At 41.6% G+C, this 23,987-nt stretch overlaps 2 protein-coding genes across 3 annotated transcripts; one reads left to right on the top strand and one right to left on the bottom strand.

Moving 5' to 3' along the window:
• Positions 1-1,282: 1,282 nt before the first annotated feature.
• Positions 1,283-20,927, top strand: LOC143353484 (UPAR/Ly6 domain-containing protein crok). The gene is made up of 3 exons (XM_076786864.1): positions 1,283-1,725; positions 12,652-12,813; positions 14,309-20,927. Exons 1-3 carry the CDS (start codon positions 1,656-1,658, stop codon positions 14,578-14,580), a joined length of 504 nt encoding a protein of 167 aa, XP_076642979.1. The 5' UTR covers positions 1,283-1,655; the 3' UTR covers positions 14,581-20,927.
• Gcl (germ cell-less) lies at positions 16,757-23,897 on the bottom strand. Of its 2 annotated transcripts, XR_013082151.1 has the most exons (9): positions 23,584-23,897; positions 23,264-23,387; positions 22,700-22,796; positions 22,253-22,622; positions 21,912-22,181; positions 21,426-21,644; positions 21,251-21,341; positions 18,485-21,179; positions 16,757-18,396 (listed from the first exon to the last, which is right to left on the bottom strand). XR_013082151.1 is itself a non-coding variant. In XM_076786861.1 (8 exons), the coding sequence occupies exons 1-8, from the start codon at positions 23,727-23,729 to the stop codon at positions 21,048-21,050; spliced, it is 1,449 nt and encodes a 482-aa protein (XP_076642976.1). In that variant the 5' UTR covers positions 23,730-23,897; the 3' UTR covers positions 16,757-21,047. The 2 variants fall into 2 exon arrangements, 1 of the variants encoding a protein (XP_076642976.1); XM_076786861.1 differs by having other exon boundaries at positions 16,757-21,179.
• Positions 23,898-23,987: the final 90 nt, after the last annotated feature.

Genomic DNA, 23,987 nt, shown 5'->3' with positions numbered 1-23,987 from the left:
ATATATGTTGGTAATGTTTTAGTTCGAGATTCACGGTGAAATTACGAGATTAGTCTTTCGATTCTCATGTCTGACCATACCAATCATCTACCACTGCAAACGAGCTCGCAATAACTGACCGTTACTACTGACTATTCTAGAATCCCGCAGAATATGCACGCATATGATTTCCATCTGTCCCGCATCTTGAATGCAAATGCAGCTTCTGCTACGTTTCCATTCGAAGCTGCGCAGAAAATTACAGTCACTAGTATCGGCAATCGTTGAAGCTATTACATAATTTTCGAGTTTATCTTCTACGGAAAATCAAAATCTTTCTGGCATATAAAATGCGTTCAGACTGAACCAAACGAGTTCTTAAATGAAAAAAAAAATTTCCAAGCTGTCTGTACCCGAAAATGAGCCGAGCTTTGAAAAATAAAACTGTGCCAAATGTATTATGATAAACATAGTTCAGTATTGTCATACGTGACTGAAATCGATTCCCGAATTGTTAGTTAAATGAGAAAAATTATCAGAAATTTCATGTGGGCGGTGATGGAGGTAAATTGTTAGAAGACGAGCAATAAAAATAAGGTTACTGTAACAATGAAAATTGGCTTGATTAGAGGGGTACAGTGGTTGAAAAATACACAGGCATTGAAATAGCGGTTTGTTAAAATCACAGAAGTGGTAATGGGTTGTTGTTACTAGAAACAATAGCTAAATCTTAATAAATTAAAAGACTGTGCCAAATGTAGGCCGATGTAGCTCAGTATTGTCCTGACTGAAATATCGATTCTGAATTGTCATTTAAATGAGAAAAAGTAGTAACAGTTTCGTGTGGACGGTGATAGAGGTAAATTGTTAGAAGAAGCGTAACAAAAATTGGAATAAGGTTACTGTGACAATGAAAATTGTCTTGACACAGTGGTTGCAAAGTGCATTGGCACGGAAATAGGGGTCTGTTAAGATTAAAAAACTAATTTTGGGTTGTTGGTAATAGGGAGAAGAGCTAAATTTTGGCAAATAAAATTGTGAAAGCAGGCTTGATGTAGCTTGGAGTGCGATAACTGGGTGATTTGTGTATTGGTGGGAAAATGGTTGTGCAAACGGGGAAGAAATTGTTAACAATTTCGCGTGGTTGGTGAGGGGAAGAGGTTTGTGGCAAAAGAGCAACAACAGCGAAAATCAGGATACGTTGATAACGAAAATTGGCTCGGTGGCTGTGGTGGGGTACGGCGGCGAACGGTGGGTGGTCGCAAAGCGCATGGAAAAACCAGAGGGGGCAGATCTGCCGCATAGCCGACGGAAACTCGTCGGGTGCTCGTCAGACGCGACGCGTCCGTGATCACGCACGGTGCACCACGCGAGAAAGAGGAAGGTCCCGCTGCGTTGCGTTTCGTTCAGTCATTTCGGACGTGGGAAACGGGGAAGGTCACACTCTGATCGTCGAGCACTGCCACACCGAGACACTCTTCCGTCTTTCTCGACTCTCGAGCGTTCACCGAATTTTTCTCGTTTCAAATCGCGACACGAGAAAAAAAAAGACCGTCCGACCGATCGGTCCCGCCGATTCCGTGCGAGCTTTCCATGCAGCGAGGGTGGAGGCAACACGTCCGAAGTGACTGACTGCAACGTGATTGGCTGAAACACATGGTCCGGTAATCGTGATCATGATTGGAAATCGTCTCGCGCCGATCGTCACCCTCGTCCTTGTGGTCCTGCTGTCGTCCGTCGATCACGGTGAGTGGAGATCCCTTATTCAGTCGCGCGTCCTTGACGATCCTTTCTCCTACAGCTAGTCAAAACCATAGTAAACGCATTGAGACGCGCTATGCAGATGGAAAATCGACGGCGGGGTCCAAAAGCGTCTTCTATGGGTCGCGCGGGCTTCTCATAGTCTAGAGCTAAATGTCCTAGTCACCGTCATAAAAATTCTCTCTCGATCGTTTAATTCGGTAGAAAATCGATCTACGTGCCGAGATGACGTGTCCTACTTTAGCGACCCAGTTTCCGATCTACACTGAATTACCGATCGATCTACGGGCTTCTTCGAGCTACAGTCACGATTTTTCGAACCGAGACGCGCATGCGATGCTTGTCCCTGGAATGAGAATCGCATTACGTTCGATTACGGTTACCGAATACTAAATTCTTGTCCGAGGAAATTGAAATCCAATCTGGCCCCTGGAACGAGACACGTAGAAGTCCATGGCAGATTCTGTTCGCGTTCTATACGAAGAGAGAGACCAAGAGCTTCCTGATGAGTATACCAGATAGCCGACGATCGAGGCTCTAGAGAAACAGCCGTCAGCGGAGGACAATCGAACGGGACGATTGACTTTTCGAAAGAGCCGCGCGCGTTGCAGCGCAATGCGGTAGTGACGAGAAAACCGAGGGTTATCTATAGAACGATTGCCCACGCTTTTGCAGACCGCGTTTGCGAATTCCTCGGGCACAGGGAAAATCGGATGCTCTTTTTCCTTTCGCGGGTCATGTCGAAACGGAGACGATATTGATTTTCGGTTACATAAAGAGCGCGATGGGAGCCAGCCACCATGGCCCCTTCCGGTTCCGAATTCTCTTCCGCCTCTTTTTGCTTGAGAAACAGCAACATCAAGGACACTGGTGTTCAGTCGGACATTAATACTTTTCGGAAAATATTGCAATTGCACTTTTGGGGAAGATAGTCCTTGAACGTAATTGTTTTCTGTGAACATTTCACCTTCTATTTAGTATTTTACTAGTATGATCTTTTAAGATTGACGCTGTACCAGGAAGGGGCTCAGACATTTTTTACTGGGAATGACGTATTAATTCACAATTGAAATTGCTACCAATCCTCATACGCTCTTCGGAAATTGTTCTGTAAAAGATCCTCCGCTAGCATTTCATTCGCTTTTGTTTTATTAAATTGTTTTACTAGTTTCAATCAAATTCAAGAGTTAGGGGGAAATCAGATACCCAAGTTTCCAAGTCCACGAAGTAGATCAATTTTCAGATAAGTATCGATTAGAAAGTCTTCAGAGTCGTGAAATAATTCTTGTTGAATACTGAAGTAAAATAGTCAGCAAAATGATCATCCAAAAAACGAATTTGCTGCTTTTCGGCTTGAAAAAGATTCGATCGGAGGGAATGTCAGCCGGGTGGCAACCGATGGCGCCGAATCCCCCAAAGGATAGCTGGTGACGTCACTGGTAGAAGTCTTTGATGGCTCGGAGCTTTTTAGCTGGCGAAAGCGGGTGTCGGTCGACCAGGAATTTTCGTTCGGCCGGACTTGGTGGGTCGGATTACGGCGGAATGGTCGGGAACGAGGGCAATTAGCTTGCCAGCCAGGACGGCTGGTGGGATCCTGTCCCGTAGAGGATTACGGTGTTCCAGATGCTCGTCAGGGAACTCGTACGACGCCTCGCACTTGTGGTACTTCCGCGGCGCTTGCACGGAAACCGAGTGTGCTCAATTTCTAGATTGAATCTCATTAGAAAAGTAAATCGCACAGAAAAGGAATAGGGTCGCCGGAAGTTGTCGGCCGGCGTTTCCGTCGCGGAAGAAACGGGAGCTCGGTGTTCCGGGAGACGCTCGCGAGAAAGAAGAAGAGTTCCTCGAGCGATGTGCTCGCGTGTTTGCAGAAAGCTCTCGCGCAGCGACGGGGCTCGCAGCAGCGGAAAACGGCAAGAAACACATCGTTGAGAAACGAATGCTCGAGAGGCCTCAGACCCGCTCCAGAAGAGGGCTTTCGTAAGCAAGTTGCTTGCTGCCTGCTCGACATTCTCATTCCGAGATCTCTCGGAATTCTATTCGAAACGAGCAACGATAAGATTCGAGAACCGAGCGTGCCCCCATCGGACGACCTGTTACCGGACGATCGATCCGTACAATTGATTTACCGAAATCGAATAGACGGTAAAACACATTTCACGAGTCCCGGTGCGGGGTGACCCCGATATTCGTCTTCGCAGCAACGTGATGAATTATGTAAACGGGCGGCGCTCAGCGAAATGCTGGAACGCAATTTCGAGTAAAAATTAATGAAGGGTGTGTACGGCTGTAACGAGTGCGTTCTCGAGGACGACGGAAGTCGAGCCATTAAAGGAGCGAGCCTCTTGCGCAGCTGGAAGCACTGCGGCGATACGAAACGATGCGACGGTATCGACGTTCCGTTGAAAAAACTGCATTCTTCCGTCGATCCTGACGAACTAATTGCAATCACCCCGGGGGAAGAGTGATCGGAGGGAAGATTACGTAACCGTGGGAAACTATTTTATTGACCGTGCAACGGAGCAAGGATGTATGTATATCTCTCCCAGATCGAAGAACGAAAACGAAACCGTAGAACTTAGGAAGTGACGCAAGCGATGCGTGCAGACCGAATCGTTAGCGGGTGACCTTAAAATTCGGCCGGGTGCAATGTTGCACCGGTGCAACTCGACGTGTGCCGTTACAAGCTGCTGCCGTAGCGGAGGGCGTAAAGGGCGGAAAGACATGCTGTTCTCGCGAGGAACGGGGATGGTCGTTTCACAGGGATTGATCGGGATCGGCGCAGTTTGTTGAAATTCAGAATTTTTGGATCGTAGAACCTGGCCCCCGCGAGGGTTATCGAGCGACCCACTTTCTCCCCTCCCTCCCGCTGCATTCTCTCGTACTCTCCTTCAGCGAATTCTATTCTCCCTGCACCGCGTGGTACCGTGACCAAGGGGACGTTTCTCGCGTTAACCTTGCCTTATCGACGAATTTTTAATAAAATCTAAGACACCCCACCACCTACCCAACGCATCCTCCTATTTATTTAAACCACACTTCCTGCGAAAACACAGAAATCAAAACAATGATCCGCTGACTGCGCGTCTCCTGCAAGGTATACACTTTCTATGATGCAAGTGATCCTCTTTGAATAAATAACACGACTTTCTAGCAAAGTAGGAAGTATATTTTTTAATAACCTATATCTAGAAGGGGCAATTTTCTTCTACATAATAGTTGCGTCACGAAATGAACCATGTCACTTGAGATGCCTTGTTAGTTATCCTGCTACGCGAGATACACTTTTTCACATGATGCGCTTCGTCGAATTTTCTTTAGAATAAATAACATGACTTCCCGTTAAAGTAGGAAGCCTATTAACGGATTTTTTAATGACCCTGCTACATCTGGCAGAGGAAATTTTCCTTTAAATAATAGTTGCATACAAAATTTATGAATCACTTGAGATGCCTTGTTAGTTATCCTGCTACGCGAGATACACTTTTTCACATGATGCGCTTCGTCGAATTTTCTTTAGAATAAATAACATGACTTCCCGTTAAAGTAGGAAGCCTATTAACGGATTTTTTAATGACCCTGCTACATCTGGCAGAGGAAATTTTCCTTTAAATAATAGTTGCATACAAAATTTATGAATCACTTGAGATGCCTTGTTAGTTATCCTGCTACGCGAGATACACTTTTTAACAGAACGCGCTAGAATAAATAACATGACTTTCTAGCAAAATAGACTACCGGAAGCCCATTAATGGAATTTTTAATAACCGTCCTATATCTGAAAGACGTTTGATCATCTTCTTCTAAATAACAAACTCAAAAGATGTCGATAAATCGTGGGATGCCTTTTTATTATAGTTAACGAATGAAATTTTTCATACCGGAAAATTGAAATTAGAAATGAAATTTGATGTTACCAACGATGCCACTTACGATTTAGCTCATTTGTGTAAACTTAAAACTAAATTTTTGTATTTTAAACCAGATATTCTCCTGAGATGATAACAAAGAAGTTGCTTATAATATTTGTCATTACCGTTAAGGAATATTGTACTTCAATGTGAATAATGGTACATGCGAGACGTCTTGCCAATAGGTAACGTGTTTAAACTTCATCGCACTTTGCCAAAATCGACATCGTGTATTTTTCTTCGGACTCAACGCGATGCAAAGGCGCATGAACGTTGCAACCACGGTACTTTGCCAACGTTTGTCACACGAAACTGCGCCCAACTTCATCGAACTTCGTAACAACTTGGTGAATTAGCTATCACGCAAAGGAATATATTCCCGGGAGCCGTGGGACACTATTGAATCGTTTACGCTCCCCGGGGCGTGTATCTTTGCAAGATGAATTCGTGTTTACGAAGCTAAAATACAGGACTGTCGGAATTTCATTAATAATTGTCGAGTTCGAGGGTCAACGGGGTGTAAAGTTTCGAGCAAGCCCGCGGAACCACTTAATATTTGATCGGCGCAATTCGTCTGCGACAAGTGCGCGCGAGAGCAAACGCATTAAAAAGCACTCAAACGCCGATGACACCTATCATCGTCAAGAACACCGGAAAGCTCGATTATTCGGTGGAACGAGAGAAATCTCGACAGATCTCTGCCGTCGTTTCGGTTATGATAAAACCGCAGAATCTTTCGACGTTGCCGGCCGTCTAAATGCTAATCTAAAGAGACTCTTTCAGCCCTGAAACGTGATCAACGTCGAATTAACCGATTCTACTGAAAATACCGAGTTACCTCGAGTTATTCCAGCCTCGAGAAACGTGCTAAAAGCATACGGAACTTCTCCATTTTTACGTCACGTTATTTTAAAGTCTGATCCTGGCGAGCGTATGATCTACCAAAAAGCTAGCAGTCCGGAAATGCCTTTGACGACGAACATCTTCGAAGCATGAAACGGTGGCCTAATAATGTTAACCGCCAGATTGGCCACCGGGGATCGGTATCTACTTAAATGTCGATAGTTTTCAGAAATCCAGGAATAACCTAGGTATACTCTTCGACGGAAATAGATAATGCCAGAAACAAATTCTTTTTGTTAACTCGGTTACCTAACGCGTCTACAGATTGTACTCGGACCAATATTTTACGGATGTTCAGAGCTACGAGAGCAGCTAGACAACTTAGGCCCTGTTTCGCCAGTTCACCGTAGCTAAATAGACAGCAGCCGAGGGAGTTGGTTCTCTACGATCAAACTAACGGCCTTTAAGGGCTCAATTAATTACCGTTAACCAGAGCTAAACGAGAAGGTAGTTACGGTGTTAGCCCTCTACCGCCACAATAGTTGAGCCCTATTTCACTAGTTCACCGTGTCTTGTCTCGTAATGGCCTGCGACAGACGAGTTCCTTAGTATCGAAGATTATGTGCACGCCCTTTAACGTTGAATCAATTACCGGTACCTAGAGCTAATAGAGAAGCTATACCCACCACAGCTTTTACTTGGAACGGTAGAGCTTTGTTTCAGGCGGTTCGCTACTGTTCCATAATTGATTGCAACAAAGTCAAGTAACTTTAGTTCGTTTGACGGTACTCTAGCTCTTTCAACACCAGGATTAACAACTATTACCCGGGTTCAGCAATTCTGTATCGTATTCCCGAGGATGAAAAGATCGGGTCGGATGATGGCGTTAGTGGGTCAACATTCATATCTCGGCTGAATGGGGGTGAAGAATCGCGATGGAATGGTCTTCGAGGACGTTCCCCTTATCGGTGGCGTATTCGTGTCAACGAGAACGAACGAGCCCGGACGATCCCTTCGTTTCCAGTTCCCGTCGATTACATAAGGATCCGCAATGTCACGCAGCCCCTCGTTGGTTCCTCACGCGACTCGCTGATGCTCGTTGCTGCTCCCGTCTGCCGGCCGCCCTATTTACTGCTGATCGAACGTCTCGCGGCACTGTTCTCAAATGTCATTGAGAACTGGCTTTCCCACCGTATACGCTCGTCTGATCAATGTTTTCACACCGACGTCCACCGAAGCAGTACAAAGACATCCTCCGGCTGTCGACGGGTCGCTTCGATCCGTCCTCTTTAACACCCGCGCGCTACGAACTGCTGCACGAAACGTCTACACTTTAACCCTTATCCGCCTCTCGTTTTCACAACTTTTACTTTGCCCGCCTATTAATAGGTTTCTGAGAAGGCTACATCGGAAACGAGTTCGTTCGAAATCGTCGCGAAATAGAACTCTTATATTTCAACCCTCGTCTGTCTCTCGCTAGCGGTGACATATTCTAGTAAAGGCATTCAAAGGATTTGGAAACGCTTCTGCATGATTTTCCTTAAAATTACTAAAAACACCTTAAAACCGATCTAAACCATTTTTATTTTCCATAAAAACTCGGAGTCTGTTGCTAATTGTAAGTGGGGCTTTGAGTGAGTATGCTATATCAAAAAGGAGCTAGGTCGAAATCGTTGCGAAAAAGATCTTCTACGCTTTAATCCTCGTCTGTCTCTCGTTCGTGTCCACGGGAAATCTCTTAGTAGGCTTCTGAGCGAGCATGCTATGCCAAACTGGTTAGCTTCGAAATCTTCTTCTAGGTAATATTCCGAAAACATGAGGAGGTAGCACGATAATTTACGATAGAAATTTTGATAATTGAAGTATAAGTGAATTGATAAGTGAATTGTAGATAATTCTTAACACTTTCAGCATTTTTCGATATCGTGTGGAAATCTAATTTTTGTAGAGACCCCTGACGAACTCTTTATCAGTGAATTGCGTGTCGAATTGATACGAGAAGCGAACAAGAGTTGGTCCAGCACGTCCGATCCTATTCCGAATTTCATATTTCAAAGAACACTATGATGATATAAGCACTCAAACATTTTACGATGACAGAAAACAGAGGGATTTTCACCAAAGGCGTCGTGCCGTCATGCTAGCCATTCGTGACTCCTAACCGGATCTTTGCTCGTCTGCCATAATAGAATTAGACCGGAGAACCGTCTGGCGCGTAAATAAATCAGGAGCAGACAGTCGATAAATATCGACAACAAATTGTCTCGTCTTCTGCTTCGGTTGACAAGCTCGGAAAAGCATCGATGAAAGAGACTCGCTATGCACCTTCGTCTCCTAATTTTACAAATTAACTCGTTACACAAACAAGTTCTCTATCGAATTATTTTGCGGATGCAAAATTAATAAGAACGAAGCGTCGAATGGTAAAATGTGTAAACGATAGAACGAACGATCGTACGAGTGATTCATTGACAATGATGAATCGATTAGCTCGTTATTTCCTGCGTTCCGCGAGAGATTGTTCCGCAATGGCGATAGTTGTATCTCCGTGAATGATTAACGGTACGGGAAGCTAACGGGAACAGAGGGGCGGGTGTCGGAACGCCCTGCAGAACTTGTCCAAGGTCAGGGTGCCGAGCCACCCGCCCCTCGCTATATTTTCGCAACGCTCCGGCGCTGCTTTCAGCGAATCCGAGGAAGGGAAGCCAGTGAAGGAACCCGAGCCCGTCAGTCGATACAATCTACGCTGCATTCTGCGGGGAAACCAAACATTAAACTGCCCCGCGCGTCAACACACGCATTAGACCCTGCTAAATAGCTTCCCTTCTTTGCATAGCGTCGCTAATATTTACCGTTGTTCCCTTATCCGCCCGACAATTTCTTGTTTAGTGAGCTAAAAATGCGTTTCGAAGCCGCGCCATTCACCGGAGTGAAGTATATTATACGCGCTAAATGATTTCCCTTCTTTCCCTTCTTTGCACAGCGTTGCTAATATTTACCGTGGTTCGTTTAATGAAAATTACCATTTCTTGTTCACCGAGCTAAAGAAGCATTTCGAAGATGTACCGCTGACCAAAATAAATGTAGAAATAAATTATAGCCTGCTAAATGACTCAACTCAACGTTCTTCGAGTTAGCTTCTCTTACCCGGAAGTATAAAAATGAATTCTCTGTCATTGACCGAGGATAAATGTAGACTCCGTAAAATGAGTTTCTGTCGATGTTACAAACGGTTATGCTCGGCCAGTTATTGAAGCAACAATCTGCAAGTCTTTACAGTGAGTGTTTCTTTAAGAAGAACTTTCACGTACTCGAAACTTGTGAAAAGTCATATTATAGTTGCGTTTCTCTCGATCGAGAACGCTACGGTATTCGCAGGCTAATTATTATTATTAAATGTCTCTGTTCAACACGGGCATTGGAATTGAACCTAATCTCCTCGCTCCGGAATCTAATGCAATTAGTGTTAATCCGCTGTTCTGGGAGTTCGAAGGTTTTCCTCGAAAACATTTCTGCTTGAGCTCTATTCGATATCGTGTGTCCCCAATTAATACATTCGTGTCAAGCACAATGCAATCCGTTGCATTTGACCGACTCAGTTTTGTAGGAAAAATTAGCCTCTTACCAAAAAAATTGGACAAAATTTAGAAAATATTTGAATCTCACTCAAAAATTTGTAGCAACCCATACGAAATTATACAAAGCACAATATTCACCCTTATCAAAATAAAATTGAATGGTAAACGCAAAAGGTGACAATAAATTGAATCTATTTTTCTATAGGAATGACAATACGTACATTTTGTGGCGATTGACGTGTAAAATATTGATGACGTCAGGTCAGCTTTCGAAGAGCGCAAATTGTCGTCGTACTTACGTAATCGGGGGTGCGCGAGGTCCGGCGAATTTTCTGGAACGTTTACGGGTAAAATTCACGCGGCCGTTGTCGGTTCGGATATCGGCAAATAGTTGCTGGGCAAATATTGGCGGACAATTTGCAGACGGCGTTTTGCAAAATGTATTCGGCCGCGGATCCCCCCTCCCCCCTCGGCGTTCTCACCTATGCAGAAGCTCCTATTTTACCGTGAGTGTATCAGTAGGTCATCGCGCGCATTGGTCTGGGTTAGGTCTTCCTGCTCGATATCAGCTGGTGCCGTAACCGGACTCGCTGGGAGGGTGAATGGGGTTGCGTCGTGACGCCACAACGCGGCAGGGCCGTAGCCAATCACCGGCGCTCCGGCACCCCGGCCGGACGGACTGTGAAACGAACTCTCGACAATCGAATCAGCCCACTAAAAAAAAAGAGAAAAAATTCAATTCTCACCGATCAAAGGGGCCTCCGGTACCCGGCCACCTTCAGTCCTCCATGATTGCAAAATTTAGGTTAAAATTCCTATTCATACCTCCGTGCGTACGCAATCTTTTTCATTACTAGAATGTGGAGACGTTGATTTTTGTTAGCTTTTCTTGTCCTTTAAATTCATTAAATGTAAGTTAAAATTTATGTTCACACTTGTGTGAATAGACAATATTTTTTTTATTTCTACACTGTGGAGTGTGAAGCAAGATAAACATTTTCTGTACAAATAGCAAGCAGCAGGATCTCTTCCTTTCCCTAATAATTTTCATGAAATTCAAAATAATATACATTTTCTTTTTAGTTTTTCTTTTGCTTTAAATTTCACCTATTCACTTTTGCCCGTTGTTATTCAACGGTAATAATGTAACTAAGAAAGGATAGTTAAGTAATATTGTGATTTTAAACAACAAACATGAACGAAAAGTGCAAAATTTATGCGAAGGAACGTCGTCGACAGTATCGAATTCGAAAGTTCATCGAGTACACGTGTACTCGATCCTCCCTGGACTCTGCGTACATGTGTATTTGTGTGCTCGTCTATTTCTACTTGCGCCAAATAAACAATGATCCAGCAACATTTGTCTTCATTTAAACCGTAACCTAAACCAATAACATCAAAGGCGCGGAAAGCATTCCCAATCATCGTGCGAGTACTGTGCAAGTAGAAACAGCCGTCCATGCACAGACACGTCGACGAATCTTTGAGGACGAATGTCCATATACTGATGACTAGACTGCGGGTGTTTGTGCGAAATAAAAATTGCAAGGAACAGAAATCAAATAGAAATTTCTTTCCTGTTTTATTGATTTTAATAAGCTAAAACTAATAAGCTGATATTTTTAAATTCTTTTAAACTGACTACTGCGTTAAATTGCACTTAATGATTTTTGTCCTATTCGTTTGCCCAATGGTTTATTGTTTGCAAAGTCTACTTCACAAAGGGTTAAAATTTCATTTTATGGTAAATTATTGTGATTTAAGTTAAATGTTATTTTAAGAAATAGAAACGCTATTTGAAGTAATAACGCAATAAAAGAAACGTTATTTTAAGGCAAGGGGTTAAGAGTGTGTTATTGAAATCAACTAACTCGTGAACGTTCTACCATTTCCTGGAGCTCGATTAACCATCTACGGAACGACAATAGCATTCGCGATGATACCATCGACTGTTCCGTAACGTCTCTATCTACGCGGACCTCAAAATTAATAACCAACTGCAACAGACTAATTGCGCACGTAGTTAGCGACAAGCACGTGCATATTAGTGGCCCACTTTTCAGAGAATTGCGGCACGTGATAAGGGTGGAACAGAAGGAGTCGCGGTTTATAATATGGATCCGGCGGTTCTTCGAAGTCCTGACCTAACCTATCCTAATCAATAGAGTAGCCTGGCGTTTCGTGATATGTCGCTGTAAGCCAGTTCCTGTTTCTTCTAGGTTCCTTCCTATTTCGCGAAGCCTACATTCTCATTCCCGTTTCGCCGCGAAGGAAAATCTATACACCGTTGCAAACAGTATCTGGGATTAGACACATTTAGATCGGAGCTAGTTGATAGTTCAGCCCGAGCTCATAGATTACGGTTATATCATAGTTTAGTCTGGAACTGTAACGTTATAGTCGGAACGCGTGTCAAGTGCACGTGATTAAGTCATAGCTCAATGCGTTTGCGTAGAGATCATGGTTACGGTTTAACCTTTACGCCTTGCGATTTAGATCGCAGACCGTGTGCAATTCGTTAGACATTATACCGTCCATTGATTCATTGATGCAGTAATCGATGCGAATTTGTTTTCCAGGTGAGGCAATAATATGCTACCAATGCAACAGCGAATACGATCCAAGGTGTGGCGATCCATTCGATCCGTACACTCTTGGGACCGTGAACTGCAGTTTTCAACCACGACTGGAACACCTGAACCACTTAGAGCCCACTATCTGCCGGAAGATCAGCCAAAAAGGTACTTAACGCAACATAATGAACACATTAAATCACCGGGGAGTGAAAAGTTTTCTTAAATGACTTGAAAAACAAAGTAGAGCTCTCGGCAGCAAAAATCCCATAAGCAATTCAAACTTTCTTTTATATTTTCGAGAGATAAAATGCGTTCTATTTCACGACGGATGTTGCGACTACGTTTTTGTACTAGGCGTTTCGTTTTATCCACTCGGATAATTATTTGTAAGCAGAATAATAATATAAAGTTCTGGAAGTTTGCCCTCTGTCTATACGATCGTGACATCAATAATTCAAGGATTAATCCTGGGACAGCCAGCAGCGGGTCGCCTGCATTGCGGTGTCCTCGTAGCCCTAAAACCCCTAACCACCGAGATGAAAAAAAGTATCTACGTGCAACCGTGCCCTTTACGCTCGCAACAATATTAACCGAAATGCACGGCGCTGGGCGGGTAATTTCCTCAAACTGTGCTTGCATAATCCCCTCCCCCTCCCGTCCCTCCTCCCATAGCAATCTCCACAACCTATCCGTTGGAGATAGGTCTTTGAGGAATTTGCGCAGGTGGTCTTTAACGACCACATCCGTTCCGAGGATGCGTTGTCGCGTGCAATTCAAGCCTCGCGAGAAACTTTTTCATCCCCATTTGCTATTCGACGTTATGCGGATTGACTATTGTTCTGTTTATGTCTCGGCTCCGCACGACTCTATTCTGGCAATCGAGCTAGTTACTGATATGCATAATTGATCCGGCAGCCGAGACGGAAGCGTTTCATCAACTATTTATGCGCTCGCGTTTGAAATATGTACGCAAAACGCTACAAATAATCTCGGTGTAACGGGGGAAACAAAATATTTAGAATATTGGAGGTCAAATATTTGACCTTGATTCCTGTTTCATAGGTTTTCCTCCATAACGTCGCGTTCTTTGGTATTTCGATCTCCGCGATGTCTAGTAAAATTGCGAAACGGTAATCAATCGATAAGGGTAAAAAGTTTGAGCGCTCTCGACAGACTCGTAAATTCTGACAGCGAGATGCTATGGGGGAAATACTGCCTTTCGTTAGAAGCATTATGTGAATAACTGATTTCAAACTATAGTATTTGATACTTTAAAAATACTTTATTAATAAGTCTCGCGATTAGATACAAAAAGGAGTGAAGATAAGAATGAGACGCTAACAAAATTGAGACCCAGTGAGACGTTATAGAATAGTAGATACTATTTTCTATTGTCTAACCATAAACTTACATCTCGTGATCAGAGACAAAAAGGAGTGGGGGATAAAAACGAGATGCTAATGATCCGAGACGTTATAGAGAAGTAGAGACTATTTCGTATTGGCTAAGAAATCAAGCGATATCTCGTGGTCAGAGAGAAAGAGAAGTGGAGGCAGGAGCAAGACACTTAGCAAAAACGTGAGCCCGAGACGTTAAGGAGGGAATGGCGTAGGACAATCTATGCGTAACCGTTTCTAATGTAATGTTTGTATGGTTTCAGTGTACGGGAAAATCAGGGTAGTCAGAGGGTGCGGATACATCACGGACGAGAAGGACAACGCGGAATGCGTGAGGAGAACGGGCACCCACGACGTACAGGCATTCTACTGCTCATGCACCGGTGATCTCTGCAACTCGGCCGAAAGCCACACGCCGTCCTTCTTACTGCCGTTGACGTCTCTGTTCACGGTCGTTCTGGCATTGCCGAGTCTGCTACTTTCGTGCCCGCTCGCAATAACTGTCTTAACCTCGCCGTACTTCTCCATAGCCTAAAATGATTCTCGGCCATTAGCGGACACAACACACGACGCCTAAACCGAATCAACGATTCAAATAGCGACCGTTCGGAGGACCCGGGCCAACTCGTTCTCCTTCCGGTTCCATTTCCAGCCGACCCCGCGATCCAGGTATTAGCAACTGCAGAGAGTGTTCGCGGTGAAAACAGAGTTTTTCAGTTCCGCCCGTTCCGAGAATCAAAAGTCCTTTCCGTTCTTCTATCCGAACCGCACACCGACGATCGGTAAACAAGGGTAACGCGAGAATTGTCAACGAGTTGGCTACAGTTACGGCCAACATTGTCGCTCTTACTTTTCCAAAACGGGACACGCTTTCGATTGTCAAGGAGAAGAGAAACAGAGAGAAACACAGAGGTAGAAAGAGAGAGGAGAGAGAGAGAGAGGAAGAGCACAATACACCGAAACACAGTGATCCGGGACTCGAACGATTCACAAAAAAGAAAAAAAAAGAAACAACAATACTCATAGTTGAATTACAAAAAAAAAAAAAACGTAGCTGTAAACGGTGATACAAACTGCCAGAGATACGCGAGTTCGATCGTACATCAAATAGTACGCTTCCCCGAGGTAAATTCGTGAAAAAGAACGGGAGATTTGAGATAAAAAAAAAACGAGAAAAAAAAACAATACAAATGAAGAAAACACACAACACACGACTACGGCCTCCGCGTGAAAGCAACCAGCGTCTCTCGCATAAGCGTAGAAAGTAAATAAAATTGATAATATCTCGAGAAATAAACCTCAAGAGAAAAAAAAATATATATATATATACATAATAAATAAAAGAATCTATATATTATATATTATTATGTATAAATATATATCTATATATATATACATATATATTGTATATGGTAGCGGCATCGCGAATACGTTCGCACGTTTGTACGCTACTGCTGAGAGAAACAGAGAGATAAATATATATATACATATATATATATTATATTTTATTCGGAGGAAGCAGAAATGGAATTGCACGCAAGAAGGATATTACAGCTTATTTTTAGAGAAGTAACGTCGGGTCGTTTTCGTGAATGCGCGTGGCCGTCGGTGCAACGAGCTTGTAAAACGGGAGCGCAGGTGGGTGATCGAAGGGAAACATATCGTCGTGTCGTCTATATTTTACATTTCGTTGACGGACAAAAGGGAGAATACGGAGAAGAAGAAAAACGACGGTTCCGCCATCACGATCGCGACCCGTGTTCCGCTGATTTTTGCAATAAAATGCTGTATGTAAATGATAGACGGTAGCGGAGGCTCGCGAATGGAAAACTGACCGTGTGCATGTGTGTGCGTGTGCGCGCGAGAGAGTGTGTGTTCAGCCGTTCCTATGAATGCGTGCACTTGAGCGAGTGCTTGGTACGCGCGCGCGCGCGCGCGTGTGTGTATCTGCGTGTACGAGAGTGTGGAACGCGCGCAAGAGAAACGCTAAAACTACACTTCGGACATATAGTTCGCTCGAGAAGTAAAATGTTACTACTACTTCGATCGTAGTCGAACTAAAACAACAAAAAAAGAAAAATATCTAAGAACAGAAAATAAAAACACGAAAAAAAAAACGTACACACAGGAATCGTAACGAAGATGTAGAATCGTCGATGGAGAAAGTAGAGGATAACGTAGAATGCTTATTGACAACAACATCAACAACAACAAGAACAACAAAAACAACAACATCAACATCATAAACAAACACATGTCTCACCGCAGTACCTAAATTAATCGCCGCTGCCGCTGTTGTCACCGTGTGTCGTCTCGCCGCCATTGTTACACTATTATTACGACCGCTATTACTATTACTAATATTACTACTGTCAGGACTAATAACTTAATTGTTACCATTAACATCGTTACTGTTGTCATTGTTATTCTTCTTTTTATCGTTACTGTTATTATTGTTAAACAATGGTAGAAGAGCAACAATCGACAGTGGACGAATGTCTTGAGAAACGGAATAGAGACAGGGTCGCTTCCGTGGGAGTCCTTACGAGTCCAGATTTTAAATTCCAACAAAACCGTTAATACAAAATAAGACGAACGATCTCTACTATTTTCGCGAAATGCAAGAGTTCTAGTAATTTATCGAACGTTCAATTTTACCCTTGTTTCAACAATAACGCCGAAATATTAATATGATTGTACATCGTCAAGGGTGTCAACCTTTCAAAAGTTTGTATTTGGCTCGTAAGCTCTCGTTAGTGGAGACCCGAAAAATGCACTTGAGGAAACAACCGAGACCGATGTTTTATATTGCCAGTAAAATTTCAAATTACAATACCTCGGACTGCGGATGAGCATAAGATCAAGCACGGAGTTTGAAATCCTCGAAACCACTGACTCACATTTTTTTGATACACAAGTCCCCCAGTTGACAGTTGCACGCGTCGCGCGGCTTGCTTCAGAAGCGTGGTGTTCGCGGGAAAAAATGTAATCGTACACTCGCGTCGAATCGTACTTCTTTCTCCCTATCCGTTGCGACCACTAGTATACACTGGGATCCCCGAGTTCGCATGTGTTTTCTAACGTGCACACGTTTCACCTTCGACACCTACTCAACGGAGGTTATGTGATGCCGTAAATACCGCGAGCTACGATGCTTCCGCAATAATGTTACGACTGTTCGCTTAGTTTAAAAGTTCACCGCGTCTCGCGAATGTCAACATAGTTGGTCACGTGACCGATCTCTCATTCAGTCCAGTTTGGAACATGCGGAGGACGTACTTTCTTGCAATAAAGGGTGGAAAATCCTTTTTCCTCTTACCAGTGAAGTATACTAAATTCTGATATCTACAACAAATTTCTCTCCTAATTTACCAGCAATATAATAACGCGTTGCCGTAACTTTGTTTATAATACAGCCGCTTGAACAGAACGTCATTGGTATTTGTACGATCTAAAAGAGTTCAAGAAATAATAATTTTGATTACGATGATTAAATTACTTTGATTTTGGGGGATTTTTGGGGGATGATTGTTCGGCAGGCTTTTTCGGCTGATCCATCACGTGACTTTGTTGCGACAGATGTACGTTTAACCTAAACGAGCGATACACCTGTAAATCATAACTACACCTGTGTACTAATTAAAACTAATTAGATCTTGGACGACATGTCTATCCGTGGAACGAGGGGCTCCAGTGTGCACTGCCTTGTTTAAGTCATAAATCTGGAACAACGGATAGGGAACAGACGAAAGACGGAATTAAGAGACGAAAGAAGAAAACTTAGTCGAAAAGAAAGAATTTCGTTATGTTCCGCTCAATTAGTTTAGTTGATCGTCTGGCTGTTTTAGATGGTAAAAGATACGTAATAATTATCCTAAACATGCCTAGTGATCTTTCAGAGTTGAAATTTCTTATTTTTGCTTAAAACGTCAGATAAACGTGGCATAAATGAAAAGGAAAAAAAAACATATAACTACTAGTTGCTCGTCTGTACGTAACGTTTAAGCCGATTCGTAAGATTAGAACTCCGTCTCAAGTTACTTTATTATAGTAAGGGCAAAAGATAATTAGCCGGTCAGGCTTCGTCGTCTCGTCTCTTCGTTTGGAAGATTGAACGAGAACCGAAAAAGAAAAGAACGAAAAGTGATTGACTATTAAACGTTATACAAAGAGAAGAAAAAAAGAGATTCGACATTACATATTATTATCAAACTGTGGATTTTATGCATTTATAGCATACTCGATCGTCTAAAATTCAATATAGTACAAAGTGTAAGAAAATATCATGTGGTTTTTATTTGACTTGTTACCTGATGCAAAACCCTATATATATATACATACATACATATATCTATATATATATATATATATATATATATATATATATATATATATATATATATATATATATATATATATATATGTATATAGAATTAAACGAATTTATCTGCCGTTCCGAGTTCCACGATCTAGTTCTACGCGAAAACAAAAAATCTACATTTGCATAAACGCCGGCAGTCTGATTGTTGTACTCATGTAATGCGATTCGTTCCGATCGTAGGATCAGCAGGTCACTTGTCGTTTCAATAGCGAGTACCCGGACCCGACTGTACTAATCTTTTTCCCTTTACTGCGATACATAATTTGCGTGCATGGCAAAACGTAAAGTTGACCCGCCGAGAAATTCCACAAAAAAAAGTAAACAATAATAAAGATAACAAGAGAACGCACGAACGCATCGTGATATACGTCCATAGAAGGCAAAAAAACATCAACGAAAAACCTCTTGTCCTGTCGATGTACCGTGATCCACGATGACCATAGAAACTGTGACATCTAACAAATAAAAAGTAAACGATAACGACACCTTTCTTTCAACACTCCATTTCCCTTCCGGCGCGTGTCCGTAGCGGATCGGTAGACAGCGGAATGTAACGAAACCGTTCATTCGGGTTGCCATTTTGAAATTGCGAGAGAGATTCTCGCGAAACTCGCTTCATACATATCGTCCACCCACGATCACATGGCATACTTCACATAACCGATGCTACTTGGCTACATTTCCGCCCCCCCCCCCCCGTTCTAGAATATCGAACGCGAGAGAAAGGTAGAAAGCGAAAGCAAAACGAGAGGGAAAGGAAATCGGGAAACGCATACATTACATACAATCCCATTCAGACCGCATCATCGGTTTGACATGATTCTCGTTACGATATATGTACACGTTAAGTTCCGTTTAGCAAACTACACCAGGTACACTCTGAAAGGCATCAAGACAACGTTCACGTCAATCTTGTTCAGTTATATTGTAATATTTATTATCGTATGATATCAATATTACATTGTACACGTCGATTCACTATGTACAGAGAATATTCTGCCAATAAAGTATTGAATGGTTACAAAAAAAACAAAAATGATAATTCAAAGGCGACATAGAATTTAAACGAAGCACCAGATATTGGTAATTTTTGGTTATTCACTCGATATCTAAAAAATTTACCCCGATTGATTGGACTAATTTACATGTTAATCGTGGAAACGTTCTGTTTATGTCAGAAATGTTCTCAAACGTTTAGCAGCATAATCACGGAAATACATTATCACGTAATGCATTTGCATGCAAAGTGCACATCCGTTTGAATCGATAATGATGTATCATCGGGAAACGATCTCAAGGTAACATTGACGCAATTGGTCTCATTTAATTTATAATATTCAAAAGTATAAAAGTGCATCGACTTTCATGTATCAAATCATACCGTTTGAAAATATTCTATACTATTGTCTTTTTATTATTACCTGTACCTTGTTGTTTCTGATCTAACTCAAATAAAACAGATCAAGAGCTACGGATCAAAATACTACAGCAGAGGTAAGGACTGAATAAAACTGCAAGTGCTACGTTAGAACACATTATATTTCTCTATCGAGATGTTAATTGGAAATTATGAGCGCTCGTTAAATGTAGAAAAGACTTAGTCACTAACTGGGATACGTTCTTACGATATAGTCTTTACTAAAAGTGAAACGTAAAAATTGTTCACTTATTGAATGATAGCACCATGTAGAATAGATCGGAATCGAAGAAACGTGTGTGTGTGTCTGTTTTGCGTGTTGCTCGGTTGAAAAAATGTAGTTGTGCAGTAAATATTTCCAAAATTAAAAATACCGTATAAAAAACTGACGCTATTCTCGCGTACACAGAATACTCTTTCGTGATCGATATTCGCAAGGCACGAAGGTCGACATTTTCGATCGCTGGCCGGAAGACACAGAATCGCTCGATCAGCGTGGCTACATATAAATTCAGTTCTATATGTACTACATGTCCTTTCATGTGAGACCATGCAATTTCTCGACTTCCGATTCATAGACTAATTGATTATCAGTATCCTCGTTGCGATATAAATATTTAAATGCATCAACGACAGTGAAAGCAAACAACTGCTTTAATACTGTAGCGTTTCGTATGACACTTTCATTCTGAGGCTGAGAATTAAAATGAAGTTCCCTTGTGGATCTCTCACTCTTTACCGAACGTCAAGTAATGAATTTTTTCTCTGAGCTCGTTTCGTGCGTGTATCACTAGCAAGTTACCAATTCGTTAAATAATATTCGTATAATTCTAGCAACAGTGAGACTTGAATTTACGTTACACAAAAATAAGTCTCTAAATATGCACTGGTCCAAAAGTACTAACGAAACAAAAGTCTCGTGCTAATGCCGCGATTATATTCAGTCGACTAGATCTAGTTTGTAGACTTTTTAATAAAAAATCAATGTCTCCACAATATAAACGTTATGCGGGCAGGTGACAAAATGTACATTAAAAAAATTCGTTCCAAATGAATGTGAGTAAAAGTAAAAAATAAAAAAAAAGGGACATTAATCATAACGCTTACTCGTAATCAAAGTATTAAGAAAGTGGAACAGTTGTGGATTAGTATTTGAAACAAGCGTGTACTCGTCGGGGCTCAGCGTCTTCGAACTGTCAAAGTGCTAAGTGTCTGAGAATATGACTATGTCTGCGGATTTTTCCTCTTCCGTGGATACGAACGGTGTCACCACTTGCATGTTGACCGATATATACAACGGATAAGTAAGTTCTTTGTCCAAAGACATCACTAGTTTCTATAAAGTCAAGTACAGATTTTATTCTCATAACATTGCAGTGTATCAAAGAAACCTAAACAATTACGTACCTCTTCGTTCTTGTGGAGCAATAACCTAAGCATACCAGAACTCTGAATGTGTTTCTCTTGACGTTGTTCATCCAATGAAATTAAACTTACTCTGCAAACAAATATGCCCAGAATTAGCAATGAAGATATTAGCCAATGAACTCTCCTCTGCAGACAAGTTTGTAAGTATACTCACTTTAGAATGATATTGTGCTTGCTGTGATTAGCTTTGATGAGGTCTGTGTCTAATCTATGATTTCTCTTAATCCTCAAAGTGGTGCTGTCCAAGCATACGACCAAATTTAGTCCAAAATGGAACGCTGTCCATCTCCAAGTATGTTCCCCGGCCTTTTCAATACATCTTCCGCAACGGAAACATTCGCGCGCGAACTCCGCTTCACTCATTTGTTCTGGTCTAAAATATTAAAGAAATATATTAGGATGATACCTACTTCCCCTGATTGCCATTTCATCGCACTGTTACATGGAGAGTAGTTATTATAGGTACCTAAGGTAGATGGACAAACAAGAGAGTAGATTTTTCAGAGTGAATATTCTGTCCTCGAAGCTGGGTGTAAAAAGGAAGGGAAGAAAAAAGAAGGCACATATTCGAGATTCACTACTACGTCCATTGGCCTAGTAAAGGGATACATTTAGAAAGCATGTAAATTTCCCAACTTACCCTTGGTCTTTATTCGCGTCTATTCTTAATAAATGTAACCATTGTTCCTTATACGCGTTGTGCAACCATTCGTGCGGTATCAAATTATCGCTGTATAAAATTTTAACATCTTGGTCATGTAATAAAAGGTACTTCATTCTCAGTGCTTTGAAAGGCGCCGAAAATTCTCGGCCTTCTTCCGTTATGAGAAAAGGTTCCGTCCATTTATGATTTCGAAAATATTCATCGATTTGTAGTGTTTCTTCTTTATTGTGTATATGAACGAAGAGCCTGCAATATAATTCGTTATAATATAGAAAAGCCGTTTATAAATAGTTCCAATGTAATGTACCATTGCTTACCATACTCTCAGCATCATGTATATGCAGAACTCAGTTTGCATAGCAATTAAATCAGGGCTAGCAATTAACTCAGCCATCAGATCTGGTGTGATTTCTTTCAAGAAAGTCGGATGTAGCCATCCGTATCCTAAAAGATTCACTTCCAGCCATCTTTTGGCTGCTGCCTTTACCATTGGGACACCATAAGACACAGCAGCATTGTAATAAGGGACAACAGTTTTTATGTTTGTTGTTTCCACCATAATATCTGTGCACTGGTCGATTAGCCCTTGCAATTGGAATAAAGTGGAGGTAGCCAAAATCGATATGACATCTTTCGGTTCTAGACTCACTTCATCCTGGTAAAAGGAACCAAAGACTGTCAAGAGAGCTGAAAATGTTTAAAGTTAAAATATTTATCCTCAATCATGAACAGACCTTTACCAATATTTAATAAACGCTATTTACAATCCAATGTGATGTTAGGATCAGCAATTTCCACACTGATGACTGTCTCATTCGCTTCTCTCCAAGATCCAGAAAACATACTCGCAAAATAAGGACTCTGAAAGGAAAATATATCTTTTAATAATAATATCTACGTAAATGTATTCAATAATTAGAAAATGAATATGTATAGTACATTTGATACTCAATAGCATAAAAAGGAGGTATATACAAATGCTGTAAAAGTAATTATAAACTTCAATGAATCTTGTTGCTATAAGAGGGCTAGACAAATGACAATATTGTGCCCATTTATATTTAAAAAAACATTGTTTATGACAGATACAGTAGTAAATACGATATAGGAAAGAAATTACATAAAAGGATGAGCAAAAATAGGTTCAACAAGTTAAATATAATAAAACACTATACCAATCAGATATTGAAATGTAATACTGACAAATAGAATACAATGTAATATATTTGTGAATGAACTGAATTCTTGAGTAATGACTAGTCCTTAAACAACATAGCTCATTCAAGTGCATTATGTACATACAGCAAGCATTGACCCAATGACTTTACCTGGCTAATGTAAACTTTATGTAATCTCCATGCTTTCCCTAGCATGAGCACAGTTATATCACTGCCTTTTTCTTCTTGAAACAAAGTTTTGTATATGTACTGTGCTGTCGTCAGCAATTTTCTCCTGAAAATGAATAAAATGAATGACCGGTAATAACGCATAAAAATCGTAAACAGAGGAATACATTGACATTATACGTTGATTATGCATCGTTTGCAAAAAAAGTGTTATCTTCATTGACCACGTCAAATATTAATCGCAACATCATCGCGTAAACTCGCCGTGAAAGGAATAAATAGTTAACATGTTGTGGACGTACTTTTTCGGCGTTTGCAGCGTACGATCAATGTAGTCTGATTCAGAATCGAAATCATCTTCTTCGATGCACTTTCGTTTACGGCCACGGTACACGGAGTGTACTGCATTGTTTGACATCGACGCAATCCGACTCGCGTAACTGCCCATTTTGTCCTGGTTCTTTCTAATACGTATGGGAAATTTCAAGCTCAATTACCGGCGAACACACGAGAATCCTCGACATTGTTTTCTAACGCAAAGAACCGTAGAAGGCTCGCCACAGTGTTCAGTATACACGCAACAAGACTCGCGTATATAGGTGGCCCTGTAGAAACCCTCAGCATATGTATGCGCCTACATGGAATATATAAAACATGTAAACATGTGACGTAACAAAAGACATGACGTCATGCAGCGAACGGGGAT

The sequence above is a fragment of the Halictus rubicundus genome, chromosome 4, assembly GCF_050948215.1.
Source record: "Halictus rubicundus isolate RS-2024b chromosome 4, iyHalRubi1_principal, whole genome shotgun sequence".
Lineage (NCBI taxonomy): Eukaryota > Metazoa > Arthropoda > Insecta > Hymenoptera > Halictidae > Halictus > Halictus rubicundus.
Note: the sequence above shows the minus strand (reverse complement) of the source record. Positions and strands in the feature narration are given on the sequence as shown.

Coding starts and splice junctions, on each gene's coding strand:
- Gcl (XM_076786861.1), bottom strand. CDS start 23,729: ATGGGCAGTTACGCGAGTCGGATTGCGTCGATGTCAAACAATGCAGTA. Junction 23,388..23,583: donor ACGCTGCAAACGCCGAAAAA/GTACGTCCACAA, acceptor ATTCATTTTCAG/GAGAAAATTGCTGACGACAG. Junction 22,182..22,252: donor TACATGATGCTGAGAGTATG/GTAAGCAATGGT, acceptor ATTATATTGCAG/GCTCTTCGTTCATATACACA.
- LOC143353484 (XM_076786864.1), top strand. CDS start 1,656: ATGATTGGAAATCGTCTCGCGCCGATCGTCACCCTCGTCCTTGTGGTC. Junction 1,726..12,651: donor GCTGTCGTCCGTCGATCACG/GTGAGTGGAGAT, acceptor TTTGTTTTCCAG/GTGAGGCAATAATATGCTAC. Junction 12,814..14,308: donor CCGGAAGATCAGCCAAAAAG/GTACTTAACGCA, acceptor GTATGGTTTCAG/TGTACGGGAAAATCAGGGTA.